At 52.3% G+C, this 14,529-nt stretch overlaps 1 protein-coding gene across 2 annotated transcripts; it reads left to right on the top strand.

Annotated features, from left to right (window-relative positions):
- The first annotated feature begins 1,213 nt into the window (after positions 1-1,213).
- On the top strand, positions 1,214-13,891 carry SCN2B (sodium voltage-gated channel beta subunit 2). 2 transcript variants are annotated; one of them, XM_037505364.2, is made up of 4 exons: positions 1,214-1,281; positions 8,365-8,531; positions 8,827-9,037; positions 9,907-13,891. In XM_037505364.2, exons 2-4 carry the CDS (start codon positions 8,382-8,384, stop codon positions 10,104-10,106), a joined length of 561 nt encoding a protein of 186 aa, XP_037361261.1. In that variant the 5' UTR covers positions 1,214-1,281; positions 8,365-8,381; the 3' UTR covers positions 10,107-13,891. The 2 variants fall into 2 exon arrangements, with proteins under 2 accessions (XP_037361261.1, XP_037361260.1); XM_037505363.2 differs by having other exon boundaries at positions 1,214-1,474.
- Positions 13,892-14,529: the final 638 nt, after the last annotated feature.

Genomic DNA, 14,529 nt, shown 5'->3' with positions numbered 1-14,529 from the left:
GGTAGATAGTATGGAATCCCAGGAATCCCCAGTGTTTCTCACACACACCTCAGTTTGAATCCTATCTCCAGCTCTGCCTATAACTCCTAGATCCTAAGAAGCTGTGTTTTCTTGCTTTCATTTTAAAAAAGAAGGAAATGAACTATCCCAGGTTACTGTTAAGTTGAGCTGTCACGTGGCACAGAGCTAATGCACAGAAATACTAGTTGCTCTCTCTTTGGTGCATCAATGGCCCATCACAGTTCCTGTGACAGCTGCCTGAGGGCATGTGCTCTTATTCGGTGGCTCCCTAGAAGGGGGGGGTCACCTTCTGTGTTTGGAGTCACTTTGAGTCTCCATCCCAAATTTTCCTTGTTACATTAGCCTATTTGTCTTCCTCTTTCAAAAGAAGAATAATTCAAAGACACACAACAGAAGAGAGAACTGTACCAGGCCCCCTTGGAAGCCCTGGCTAGGGTTTTCAACATTTAGCTACAATAGCCAGCTGTTACCTACCTCTCTTGACAACCCCCAACCCTCCCATTCCTGCCCCCAAGGACTATTTTAAAGCAAATTCCAGTATTATCATTTCACCTATAGACACTTCAGTGTAATAAATAATTACACTGATAATTATATTTTTATCACCCTCCCAAACAATTAAGAATTATTCATTAATATGATATAGTGCCCAGTCTATATTTATTTTTTTCCCCGTTGTCTTAAAATGTCTTTTTACTGTTGAGTTGATGGAATCAGAATTCCCCATAGGTTCGCCTCACACTGGATTGCAAAATCTCTTAGGTGTTTTTACACCAGTTTGCTTTGATGTGTTCTGTTTTCAATGGAAATGCTAGGGAAAAAAAAAAACTCACAAAAAACGAAGAAGTCATTACTTCCTAAAAGTTTCCTCAATTCATTTTCCTGAACCATTTCTCCATAATGCAAAAAAACAAGCATTTCCTTTTTGGGGGAGTTTTAAATGACAAAAGAGTTTCTCCCTGATGACAGCTTTGAGATAAATGTGTGCCTCTGGCAACTTTCAAAACCCAACAAGCATCCCAGTAAAGAGGAGAGTCAGGATTTGCTTTCGTGCTTGCTCTGGAGGGTAAAAATTTGAGGAATTTTGTTCTTTGCAGAAAGACTTTTTCATGCCCTTCCACCTGCTTTTTGAAATCCACCAACCACAAAATTTACTCCATCCCCTTTTCTCTCTCTCCTTTACACACTCCCTCTCTCTTTTAAGCAGCAACATACAAGCCGGCCATATTAGAGAGATGGAAATAAAGCTTCCTTAATGTTGTATGTGTCTTTGAAGTACATCTGTGCATTTCTTTTTAGCATTTAACCATTTCTCCCTTGTAGCCCTCCGCCCCTCAAATCACCCTCTCCCACACCCCACCCGACTAACATCTCAGTCTGAAAATGCACAAAGATGCCTGGCTACCTCGCCCTGCCTTCAGTCTCACGGGGCTCAGTCTCTTTTTCTCTTTGGGTAAGTTAGACTGTACCTCTGCATGCTCCCGAGGGTCCCGAGTACAGAGGCGCCTGGAAGTGGATGGGGGAAGGGGGCAGGAGGGAGACATAGCTAAGCTTCCCTTTGATGTCCTTGGGAAGGGAGGTGCCTGCCGGGTCTGGGGGAGACATTGCTGGGGGCTGCATCATGCTGGGAATAGTTGCCACAGAAATGTTGGGTCAGGGGATCTGAGTTTCTTGGGGCTGACAATTATCTAGGGAGGTGATTTTCTTTGGATTTCCCTGAAGTTGACCTACATGGGGGTGGGGGCAGAGGGTAGCTAGATCTACAGACTCTTTATGGATTTTCTTTAATCTGAAATCTGTGGGGTTCTGGGACTTAATGCTCCCCTAAAGGGCTTCTTCCATAAACCCTGTTCCTTGGGATCTGGTAGATTTAGGATATTAGGAGAGTATATGGGGGAGTTGGGGAGGGCAGAAAGTTGAGTCTTGGTCTGGTTCCCTGGAAATCTGTACCCCTGATTTGTTGAAATGTGTGGGGGAAGTAGGTGGGAATCAGGCTTGAGCAGCGATTTCTGGATTGGGAGGGGACCTGGTGAAGCAGGCTGATAGAGAAGTTACCTCTGGCTTGAGCCAGCTGAAGTGGAGGAGGGGCCAGGTGATAGGATCAGGAAAAACAGAATAAAAAGGAGCCCCTAGTTTGGGCGAGGCTCTGGCCCATTAAGACCATGTTCCAGAACCGCTCAATCCGGCCACGCAGACTGTCTTGTCAAATTGCCTGGATATTAATTTCATTTTGACCACTTTCCTGGTGGGTCGGTGGGCTAGACAGTTATTTGCAAGTGTGATTTAGAGTAGTTTCATTCTCATTCCTAAACCTAGTAATTGCTGGTGTAGTAACTGAGGTTCAAGTCCAAGAATTGACTGCGGGAATATTCCCTAGGACAAAGTCTGTCTCTCGGTCTCTGGCATACCACGCTGGGTATTAGGTAGAAGAGCTAGGCAGAACAGCACAGCATCCCTGGCAGCCTGCATGGCAAGGCCTACCAGATCTGCTGAGTTATTGGATATATCAACAACCCAGCAGAAATGTTATAGAAACTTGGGAGTAGAAAGACCATGAGTCTTGAAATCGGGTCTGGGTGTAAAGCCACATTTGTCATTTACTTCGTGACCATAGAGCTACTAGAACCCCTCCAAGCTTCAGTTCTTCCACGGGTGAACCGGGGAATACCTACCTGTTGCCTGGGTTGTTTGTGGGTCTGGCACGCCGCGGGTGCTCCATCAGAGCTGGCCTTTACGAGCATGCTCGCGTGTGCTGTGTGTCTTTCTTAGTCCTTGTGGGAGGTAGATGCTGGCATTCTCATGTTATAGAGGAAGAGACAGGCACAGAGAAGTCAGGTAACTTTCCTTATAAGATCACATGACTAGTTTGAGGCGAGCTGAGATTTGAACCCCTGTTTGTCATGGTTTCTTAGCTGTTTAACTTAGATACTTTGCTGGTTTCTCAGTGTTGAAGATACAGTGCTGCTTATTAACAATAGTTGATGATAGAATCACAAGTGCCAGTAAAAAGGGGGAGTTGGGTGAATGGCCTCTGTGTATGCAGCTGGGGGTGGAGCTCCTTTGGGAGATGAGGAGAACCACTGGGGGAGGGAGACAGACTTGTGAGAGCCTGACCTGCGTGAGGAGAGGAAAGGGCCTCTGTGACCAGGACCAGGGTGTGGCTTAGGGGAAAACAGTCTGGGATGAAGAGGTCAGGGCATAGCAGCTGTGAGGTGGTGGGAAAAAGCTAAAGCCTTTCCAAACCTGGGTGGGACGGGGGAGGGCAGGGGTAGGAGGGGTGGGGATTGTGGGAAGGCTCAGGAAGGACGCAGGAGTGGGGATTTGGACTTGAACTTGATTGGTGTGTGGGTAAACATGTCCTGGGCACTCCAGGGCAGAGGGCTGGCATGGACAGTGGAACTTTGGTGGCTGTAATAGCATCAGTCCCAAGATGGAGATATTCTATGAGTGACAAGGAGGGGACTGGCCAGGGGCTGGGTTTGTGAGGAAGAGTATAGAGCTGGCCAAGGGGTGGGGGCAAACTAGGCAACCTCTGGATACGCAACAGGAGCATAGGAGACCAGTTTTAGTCAGGAACAATCCAAATGATTGGGTTGCCTAGAATTTTTCTCAAGACTGCTAGCTCCGGCCTGGCCTAATGTCTGGGTTTTGCAGACAGAGGCCTAGAAAGTGGAGTCTGGTCCTTGGCCAGGCCTGCTGCATGGATCTGCTGCTGGGGGTAGACAGAGGGCAGAGGCCTACCCTGCCTTCTGTGGACTTTCGTTGCATGTCCACTGTGTGTCACACACAGCTTTGGGCCCAGGGATACCAAGATGAATAAGAATCAGTTCCCCAGAGCCACCTGAGGGACAGAGACACATCGACAAGTAAGAACAATGCCGTGTCCTAGGTGCGGTGGTAACAATAACAGGAAGCGTGGTGGTAATAATGGCAGCTAAGCCCTGTCGAGCTGACAGGCGCCACACACTGCTGTGAGACATATGCTAGCAAGGTTTTTAATCCCACAGCAGCCCTGCCATTATCTCCTGCTCTAGAGATGAGGAAACTGAGGTGCAGGGAGGTTACATTGTCTGGTCCTTGTCACTGCCATTCTGCCTCTGAGTCACGTGGCTGCCACGGGCACAGGGCTGGGGAGAGGGCACAGGCGCTGGGAAGCTGTCCCTGAGCTGAAGCCTTATTAGCTGGGATCTGCAGGAAAAGTAGGAGGGCTTTAGGGGCTGAAGGGTGAAAGAGCTTCCAATCTGAGGCAAAGAGGTGCAAGGAGTGAAAGAAGGGGGTGTTTTCTGGAAAAGAAGGAACTCTGGGGTTACTGGAATGGAGGCTGATGGAGGGGTGGGAGGTGGCAGGAGAGGAGGGCAGGTTGAGGACATGAGCTAGGCTCATGAGCTAGGTCCCAGAGGATAAAAGCCTCAGAAGTTGTGCCCCGGAGCCTGGACTTGGTCTTGAAGGCAACAGAGAGCCAGCGCAGGTTTTGCGGTGAGGAGTGATGAAGAAGGTTGAAATCAAGGCTGCATGGGATGGACTGGTCTGGAAGGATTGATCTTGGGGTGCAGGAAGTTTCATATGTAAGCATGCAGGAGATGGGGGATGCATGTCACACTCACCTGGGAGGCAGTGTTTGCCCCAGGAGACAATGTGCCCCAGAAAGCTGAGGAGACAATTTCTGTGCGTAGACAGTCTCTCTACCCTGTTAAAATCAAGAATAAGATAAGTCCACCTTGATAGTTGCTGTAGGGTTGGAATGAAGAATAAAAAGAATTAAATCCCAGTCTCTGCAGGAGATGGTGGTTGGCAGAAAATAAGCAAATCTTTGTGATCTCTGCAAGGTGGGCCAGTTAAAACAGTGGATGATGTGGGCCTGACATGGAGAAAGGCAGGGGCGGGGGTGGGGGAGCACAGGGAATGCTCTGGACCTAACTCCTAACCCCTGTTGATCATCACTTCCTTTCTGTTATTAGAAATCATAAGATCCAGTCCCCTGTGGCCAGCCTGCCCAGAGCTGGGGGATGGCACAGATGGGGCTGGCTCCATCCCTGGGATACCTTCAACGACAATCATACCCTTACCTGTTTGGAACCTGGACCCTGGGTTCAAATCTAGCCTTGTCATTAGAGCTGTGAACTTAGGTTATTTATTTAATTTCTTTGTGCTTCATTTCATTATCTGGAAAGTAAGGACGATAATAAGATTGTTGTGTCTGTGGAGAGCATAACCCTGCTCTTTGTTGTGGTTACGAAGTCCTTCTTTGGGCCTTGGTGTGGATTTGGCTACTTTCCCAAAGTGACAGAGGTCAAGACAGCAGGATTTTGCTCACAGCTCTGACCTCATTGTGTTATATGTGCCTCATCTTTAATGAGGGCCTGGGCTGGTGCAAGCCCAAAGCCCTTGCCTTGAGACAGGGAGCCTGGTAGCCTGGAGAGGTCTCAGGTTGAAGTGGGGGGCTCAGGACTAGAAGTCAGGAACCATGATTCTGGCCCCTGCTTTCTCTCGCCTGTGAGCATCTCCCTCAGGCCCTCATTTTCCAAGCTGGTAAAACTCTAGGGCTGGAGTTGCAGCTCTTGAGGCTCTCCCCCTGACTTTCTAGTTTGGTGGTGTCTCCCGCCTTCTCCCTGCAGTTGGGACTTGTCTTTGACCTCTCTGGCCACTAGAGGGCACATGCGTTCCTCCTGCGGGTCTGCAAAGTAGGGATGCCGCAGAGGGGCACCGCCTTGCACCTCTCTGTCCCCGTCCTGCCATCCAAAGCCCCTCACTCCCCACAGCTCTGCCCTCCCACACACCAGGATTCTGGCTCTTCAGGATGGTTGGAGCTGCCCACTGGGGTTCAAGTTCTAATAGGTGTGATGTTGTGGGCCTGGGCAGGGGAGAGGCCAGGGATGGGTCACTCAGACTGTAGCAGCTACTTCCTGATGTCACTTCTGGTGGAGGTGCTTCTGGTGGGGAAGGGGACAGGCCTGGGAAGGTGGCAGGGACTTACTGCAATACAAGGCGAGCTCAGGACAAGGCCCTGCCAGGCTCCTTCCCTGCAGATTTCTCTGCCTCTGCAGAGTGGGGGTGGCGCTGGAATTTTCTGTACACCTTCTTGCCTGGCGCTGTGATTTCATAATGGCCATAAAAGTGGGGACATGGGAATTGGGCTTTGTTCTTCCTGCAGGGTCACCCTTAGCCTCCCCACATCAACTCCCCTAATGAGCACTATTGCACACACCTGGGGTCCTTGGTTTTGCAGGTGGGTCCCCTACCTCTCCCTCCATCCAGGGCTCAGGGGTCATGACCTCCAGGGCCAACAGTTCAGAGTATCTCCTCTGCCCCACCTGCTCTCCCTGCCCCCTCATCCTGGGGGATGGACTGTGTCAAGGCTGTTGGGGCCAACTTTGTTCTCCCAGATTCCAGGCTGCAGTACCTCTGCTTCTGGGGTGGGGCCAAGCAGCTGTTTGAATCAAAACAATTCAAAAAGTAAGAGACCTTCGGGGGCTCCTCTGCCTACCAGCAGCTGGACGTGGGCTGTGTGTCAGGTCTGAGGGAATTCCCAGGGGCTGGCCTGAGGGGTCAGGCCCCAAGGTACTTTCTCCTGGGAGACTCTCCCAGAAGCCCTTTCTTTTAGGGGGCAGAATTTGAGGAGGATTTTGGATAATCAGAGCTTGCTGAGCACTGTGCTTATGTATTTTACCTTATTTAATCATGGGAACAACCCTGGAAGGTAGGTAGGCGTTATCACCTGTGCCTTCCAGAGGAGACTGAGGCTTAGAAGGTGAAGGAGTTTGCCCACGTCCTCCCAGCTGATGGAGGTGGCATTGGGATTGAACCCACATCTAAGGGTCTCCTGGTCTGTGTTCTTCCTATATTGACAGCCATAGCTCTTGCCTGGACAGCCCCCGAGTGACTACTTATTTCAGAAGACGACAATCCCAGCTCCGTGTTCCGACTCCCATGCTCTGTGGCCTGCTCCCTGCCTGACTCCTGGCCCTGAGGCCTCACCGTTGGCCTTTGCCAGGGCGCTGCTGTGTTCCTGCAGTCATTGGGACTTTGACCTTGATGTCCCACTGCCTGGGAACTTGAGCACCTCAAAACTTCTACTGGCTCATGGCCTCACTTCTTCAGGGTCGCCTAAATGCCACCTCCTTAGAGCAGACTTCCCTGACCACCCACCTAAAATAGCACCCCTTTATCTTGCTTTGTTTTTTATAGCTCTTGTGATGGGTCACTACTGAAAGTCACATTATTCTTTTTTCCCTTTAGTGTCTCCCCCTCCCTAGAATACAAGCTGCATGTTGCAGTGAGCCTGCCTGTCTGGTTCACAGCAACAATCCCCCAGGGCTTAGTCTAGGCCATTGTGGGAGATTTATAAATATTTGGTAAATGAGTGAATGATTGATGCGGAGCATCGCTGCTTACCCTCTGTAAAGAAAGTTCATCTGTTGGGAGGAGGTTCTAAGTATTGGCAGAGAATCTTAGAATGAAGGCCAGGACAAGGGTGAGGCAGGGAGAGGGGTGCCTAGGATACAAAATTTAAGGAGGTGTGTAACTCTGAGAGTGAGGGGGGGGCCTTCAATTTTTCTCCCAAGACTGCCTGTACCCTAGACTCTGCCCTGCTTAGGTGTCAGAGTTGGGGGTATTTCTCAGCCCCAGCCCACAGCTCTCCTGAGCAAACACTGGTGCTGCTCATAGGATCCACAGAAGCCTGAGGCTCCCACCGGCCTCCTTTTGGCCTGCATCAGTCCTAGCTGTGTCTTTCCAGGCCTGACTATCCCAAAGGGACTCCTGTGCCTGTGGACCCATCAAGTGCTCCCTGCAATGACATCTCTTCTTCTGGGGACCTTTTCCTGGCCTGCCAGAAGGCTGAGGAAAAAGAAGGGCACTGGGCTGCACTAGGCACCTTGCTTGACTCTGGCCCTGGGGTTTTGGAATCTCCATCTGTCCTCAAGGCTGCCCACCTCATGAGCTCCCGGCGTTAGCTGGGAGGACTTTGACTCATCAAAGATGATTGGAAGAGGTAGAAGGAAGAAGGGGGAACTGAGGCCAGCACAGTGAAGCCCCTTGTCCAAGGTCTTCATCAAGCAGGTGGCAGCAGCAGGAGTGGGGTCAGATGGCCAGATGGAGAGGCTGCCCCACAGGGGTCCTGGAGAAGGTTCTCAGGGGTCTCTGGCTTGGCAGACAATACAATCTTTCTCCATCCCAGCTTTGCTCAGCCAGCTTAACCCCAGGAGACTTTATAAGCTTCACATCCCCCGTACCCCCAAACTAATTTCAAACATCAGAGACCCAAGCTTCTGCCACAGCTCCACTCCCCACCTTGCGCCCTCCCTGTCAGCCTGAATCCTCATCAGCTTGTGACTTTGTCTGTAGTGCCACCGGGGCGGAGCATGGAAGTCACAGTACCTACCAACCTCAACGTCCTCAATGGCTCCGACGCCCGCCTGTCCTGCACCTTCAACTCCTGCTACACAGTGAACCACAAGCAGTTCTCCATGAACTGGACGTACCAGGAGTGCAGTAACTGCACCGAGGAGATGGTGAAGCCTGGGATGGGCAGGACAGGGGGCGGGGGCAGTATTGTGAGGGGCCCTTTCTCAGTCGGAAGCCCACGTCTCCCACCCACTGGCCCTCCTCTGGACCCTGGTGGGCTTTCTGTGGAAGGCTTTGGCAGAGGATACCTTGATGTCACCCCTGGGTGGCCTGGGGAGGGTGGAGGAGGTGGGCCCTTTTGGGGTGTGGCAGTCTTGCTTGCAGGAAAGAGGGTTCCCAGGAGGGGGAGCATCCTGCTTGCTGCCCCTCTAGCACTCTGTCCTGTCCCTGTCCAACCCCCAGTTCTTCCAGTTTCGCCTGAAGATCATTAACCTGAAGCTGGAGCGCTTCCGAGACCGAGTGGAGTTCTCGGGGAACCCCAGCAAGTACGACGTGTCAGTAATGCTGAAGAATGTGCAGCTGGAGGACGAGGGCATCTACAACTGCTACATCATGAACCCGCCTGACCGCAACCGCGGCCACGGCAAGATCAACCTGAGGGTCCTCCTGGAAGGTGAGGGCGGGGTGGGGGCCCCCCAGAACCGGCCCCATCTGACCTTTCCTGCCCAACTACTCTGGGCTGTATCAGCTTGGGGCAACTTTGGAGAGGCTGTGCCCTGAGAGCAGCAGCTTGGACTGGGGTCAGGCATCCCAATTTTTTTTTTTTTTTTAGAAATGGGGTACAGGCCAGAGTTGTGGGAGGTGAGAAGATTCACTACAGAGAGTGGGGAGCAGAACAGTCAGATGTACCAAAATGCACTGCTGAGGGGAGCAGCGGGCGAGACAGGAGAGGTCTGCTGCACCATGTGGGTTGCTCCCCAGCCAGCCAGGGAGCGAATTCAAGCCACAGACTACAGACAGCCTCACAGCGCTGCGCTCAACCCCTCGCACCACCAGGAAGGCCCAGGCATCCCTTCATTCCCTCCAGTTCTTGCAGAACTGGACAGAGTCCTCAGGACAGTGGTCAAGGTCGTGATCTTGTTTATGGTAATAGCACCTTCACCTCCCCAGCACTTACTGTGTCTCAGTTATAGGACTAGACTTGGTTATGACACTTCATCCTCATCAAGCCCTCCTTGGAGGGTATTATTTTATTCCCACTTATTCCCACTTTACAAATGAAGAAACTGAGGATTAGTAATTGCAACTCTAATCTGGGTCTGTGGGGTTCGAAGTCCACGCTCTGCAGTATCCACCCTCCCCTGGGGGTGTGGGTGGAGCGCTCCAGTCAATGGGAGGGTTGATTTTTCTCTCTGACTCAAGTCTTTCCTTGGAGGAGAGTAGTCAGGACCACCCCACACAGTGCTAAGATCAGAGGGCAGAGGAGGAGGCCCCCCTTTGTGGCCCCTGTGCTCAGCAGTTCTGTGTCTTTTCCTTCTCCAGAGCCCCCTGAGCGGGATTCCACAGTGGCGGTGATCGTGGGTGCCTCTGTGGGGGGCTTCCTGGCTGTGGTCATCTTGGTGCTGATGGTGGTGAAGTGTGTGAGGAGGAAAAAAGAGCAGAAACTGAGCACGGATGACTTGAAGACAGAGGAGGAGGGCAAGACAGATGGAGAGGGTAACGCAGACGAGGGCACCAAGTAACGGGCGCCCGGCCCCTGGTGTCCCGCTCCCTCCACTCCGCCCCGCACAGTGTGCCCCTGCCTGCCCTCTCTCAGTGTGCTTCTCTTGAACAGGGATCCCAGCGCCCACCTGGGGCCTCCTGAACCCCTCACTGTGTCCCCCACCCTGCACCAAGAGTGACCCACCTCTCTTTCATTTGGGAAAAGTGTCATGGCATCTGGGATGTGTGGGCCCTGGGGAGGGAGAAGTGGGCTCAAACCTGCCTGAGAGGAGGGGGGTTCCAGAGAGAAGAGGGGAGGGTGGGCAGTGTGGAGGGGGAGCTCGGTGCCCAATCTGCCCAGCCCTGGGACTTGGCTGGTGGCAGGGACTTCAGAGAGGACCTGTGGTTGGGGAGAGGCCTTCCCAGCTCCCCCCGCTGCTCCCAGCCCTGGGCATCCCTGTCAGGCTGGGGGTGGTGCTGGGGGTATAGGTTAAAGGGACAACTGTGCATTTCCTGGGCATTGAAGGAAAGCCCTGGCCCAGGCAGCTCCGCTCTCACTCTCTTGTCCCTCTCTAGCTGCTGCCACAGATACCTGGGGGTTTTCTGTGGGCTGCTAATTCCTTGGGATTTGGGGTGAGGGTCATAGTGGAAAGGCAGCTGGGTGGGTTGTGTTGTTCCAGGTGCTGGTCATTTCCCTCCATAATTACCCACTGGCAGGAAATGAATTTCAAAGTCGGCTGAGGGAGTGAGGGGTCGGGGCCTCCCTGGGAAAGTGGAGCTGGCAGCAGGCATCCTGTCCTTCCACCAGGGCAGCCAAGGCCAGACGAGCTGACCTGCAGAGCTGGACAGCTCCGTTCAGGGCCTGTCTGGACATCCCTCCTGCCTCTTACCCTCACTGGGGGTGTCATTTGGATTTTGCCTACAGACAACTGGGCAGGGAAAGCCTCAAGGCAAGTGGGAAATGTGAGGGGAGGTCTTGGGGCCTCTAAGATCAGGAGCCAGGTCCCTTCTGGAGCCGCGCCGCCCCCACCCTGAACTCCCTCCGTGGGGAAGAAAGTAGGATTTGTGGGGAGCCAACTTTCACTGCCATTTATAATCACATTAAAGAAATCGCTTAAGCCTCTAGACAGGGAGAGAGACAGAGAAACTGCTGACTTGGAGAACATTCCTTTGGGAGACCCTCAGAAACCAACTCACCAAGTCACTCAGGCTACAGATGAGGGAACAAGTTCAAACACACAGACAGGAACTGAGGGTCCTGCAGCTCCTCTGGCGCCTCAGTCTCCAGTTTAAATCAAGAGCCATAGTTTTCCTGGCAGGAGGGGCCTGGGAGATGGGGGGGGTTGCGTGGACAAGCAAAGGAGCTGGGCTCATCTCCCAGGCCCCTCCAGGCTGTGCTGGGCAGGGATGGAGTGAAGGGCTGAGGGCAGAGCTGTGGGCAGTGTCCTCTTTCCCCGCTGGCTGACCCCTGCAGCACTTCCCGGCCTTCCCGGGCGCTCAGCCTGCCCTGACTCAGGGAGTCAGTGCCCAGGGCAGGGACGAGTCTGGGGAAAGGAGGTACAGACAGGACTGACAGTCTCAGGGACCATTCTCTGCCTCTGCCCATCAGATGGCCAATCTGGGGAGAGAGCAATAGCAAATGGGAGCTTCAGTTCAATTCACGTCAATTCAACATCCATTTATTGAGCATCTGCCATGTGCCAGGCGCCGTGCAGGTGCCAGGGACGCACACAAAGCCATAAGAGTTGGGAACTGCCAGGACAGCACTGTGGGGACCAAGGTTAAAATTTTGGGTGCATCTAATTCCATCTCTGCAGCCATGCTTCTGGGGCTGGAGCTGAGGAAGCAGGAAGGGATTCCAGATTGTGGGCCCTGGGGAGGGAGGAAAGGAAGAAACCAGGGAAGATATAACAGGGAAGAGGGAGAGAGGGCGGAGTGGACACAGGGTGAGGGTGAGCAACCAGCCAGATAGCTTCTGGGTGGGGTGGGGCCAGCTCATCCGGAAATTCTAACTCAACGGCTCAGTACCTAACTGCCAATCAACACACTGCCAATGGGGATGGGCGAAGCCACCAGGATGCCTGGGGCCTGCAGACACTGCCCAACCTGCAGGCCGAGCAGCTGACACAGGGAGAGGTGGGTGGCGGGCACCTCACTCCAGCCGAGATCAAGGGTGGTTGTCAGACACTTCGGCCACATGCAGCTCTCGCCTCTTCTGGGCTCTCCTCTCCCAGAGGAGTGAGGGAGAATCTATGCTGATGCGGGGAACTTGTCTTTTTCCAGGACTCGTAACATGTAGGGGACTCATTTGCAAGATTCCCTGGGCTTATCCTAACAATTCCTAACTCTCCTTCTGGGTTCCTTCCCTGCTCTGCCCCGACCCACTGGGGTCTCGGAGAGCAGTGCCTCTCCACCAGCAGATAGGGACAAGCGGGACCCACCTTTGCGCAGGTGCCCACCTTCATAAGCACTTTCTTCTCTAGCCTCTTAGACTCTCCTCCAGAGGCCTCAGAGCTGCTCCCCCGGGGCAAGGAGGTTGGGAACAAGGTGGGGCTTCTGTGAGTAGAGATGGGAAGCCGGTGAGATGTTTCCGCAGCAGCCATTTCTCTAGCCTGCTCTCTGTACCAGCAAGCTGCTCCTCTTCCGCTCGGTGGGTTGTCAGTCCCACTTCTGGCTGCATGTCCCTGTCACTGCGCTCTGCTGAGTTGAGTCTGCTGGTTTTCTCAACTGCCCTTGGCCCTCCTGCTCTCCCTGAACCCCCTATCTGTCTCTTCCTCCTAATTCAGGGCCGTTGTAAAGAGAGAAGGGCTGGCTGACCGATGAGATTTAGCTTATAAGAGCAAAGCACACATTTTCAGGACTGAAACGCCGTGAGGTGCCTTGGAACTGGCTTTGGAAATAGCTGCCCTCCTACCTATGGGCTCATCACAGTTATATCCGATTTATTATAAAAAGGAAAAGCTGATTGGAGCCGTATTTCTCCCTGCGAGTTTCCTTGGGGAGGTGGGCTAGTAAATATCTACAAAGTCAGGTTAAGCAGATGGATGATGGAAAGGACTGACTAGGTCCAAAAGGACAGCCCCAGAAAACAGGAATGACTTGGTGCAGTTGGAACGGGTGATGAATCAAGAAATTTCCTTCCTACTAATGTCTTAAGGATAGACAGCTTTTGTCTCTCGCTGTGCCTCTTGCTGTGTCTTCCTTTGCTGAAGCTTGCTGATGCATTTGTACATAGTCTATATATAGGTATAGATATATTATATATATAAATAAAAAAACATCTCACTACACCCACCCCAAAAGTTACATTGTGGCGGGGAGAGGGGGACAATCATTTCTCAATGTTCTGAGTTGATTCACCAAAGGCAAATGTTGGAATGTTCTCATTGCTCTTTGTGCACATGAAGGGGGAGACCCAACTACTTTCATGCACTTTCTTGGTTTTACGTGCTACATGGTGGATGGGAGACGTGGTGGAGAGAGAAACTGAAATGGTCCTCTGCGACCCCGTGGCTGTGCTGTGTCTGCTTTTTGGAGCGGACTGAGGTTTTTGCAGTTTGTCTTATCACTTAGATTTATTGGCTACAATAAACAGATCGTCTCCCCTGAACATCCCTTGAGTGTGGCTTTTTTCAGGGGTGCAGAGTGGGGTACACTGAGACTTTCCAGGATCCTGACGGACCCGGAGGATCCTTTCCTGGTAAGCCCATTGACACTGCCAGACCCCGGTCAAGGATGAGGTAGGCCTCCCCGATCTGGTGACAGAGGTTTCATTTCTTCCCCACCTTTGCCTTCCCTGAATCCTGGGGGACTCTACCCTACTCAGAAGCAGCACCACAGAGTGGCTCAACACCCTCTTCTCGGAGGACACCCTTTTAATCTCCCAAGGTTAAATGTTACGCTGATGTTACCTGTTCTTCTGTGGATGGACGGGGCATCCTTCCTGGCACCTGCTTCTCAGCTGTGTCTGACTGGGCGGACATCTCTTTTGCCTTCTCTGGACTTGGGGAAAATACATGACAGCAGGCCAGAGTCTGTCCTGGAACAACTTCACAGATGGGGTGACTGGGGGAAAGAGTTAGGGTGCTCACATCCTATTTGCATCACCGAGTTCCAAGCTGTGCCATCAGCCTGAGTTCAGGATCAAAGGCTCCTGGCCTAGGAGCTCGCTTATCCCAGACACACTCTGCCCTTCTCTCTTGAAAAATCTCAACTTCCTAAATGGTAAGGAAATACTGAAGTGTTCGATTCCTACTTTTCTCCTGATTTCTTTGTCACTTCTGTCTGTTCCCTGGTGAATCAGAGACCATCACCAGTACATTTGAGAACATTCCAGAAAAATCCTGACATTGGTAGTCCTAATGCCTATAAGAATTACAGCTTCTACCTAAGAGAGAAGCCAGAGGGAGGTGGCAGCATTAATCAGAGGAGGATGGTATTTAATAGAACAAACGGTACCTTGGT

Source organism: Talpa occidentalis, unplaced genomic scaffold (genome assembly GCF_014898055.3).
Source record: "Talpa occidentalis isolate TD23 unplaced genomic scaffold, MPIMG_talOcc4v2.1 talOcc4.12, whole genome shotgun sequence".
Taxonomy (NCBI): domain Eukaryota; kingdom Metazoa; phylum Chordata; class Mammalia; order Eulipotyphla; family Talpidae; genus Talpa; species Talpa occidentalis.
This window is presented reverse-complemented; position numbering and strand designations above follow the sequence as displayed.

Bases quoted from the DNA above. Each gene is read 5' to 3' on its own strand.
- SCN2B (XM_037505363.2), top strand. From the start codon at position 1,405: ATGCACAAAGATGCCTGGCTACCTCGCCCTGCCTTCAGTCTCACGGGG. The intron at 8,532-8,826 runs GTGAAGCCTGGG...TCCAACCCCCAG, and splicing joins GTAACTGCACCGAGGAGATG to TTCTTCCAGTTTCGCCTGAA. The intron at 9,038-9,906 runs GTGAGGGCGGGG...TTCCTTCTCCAG, and splicing joins CCTGAGGGTCCTCCTGGAAG to AGCCCCCTGAGCGGGATTCC.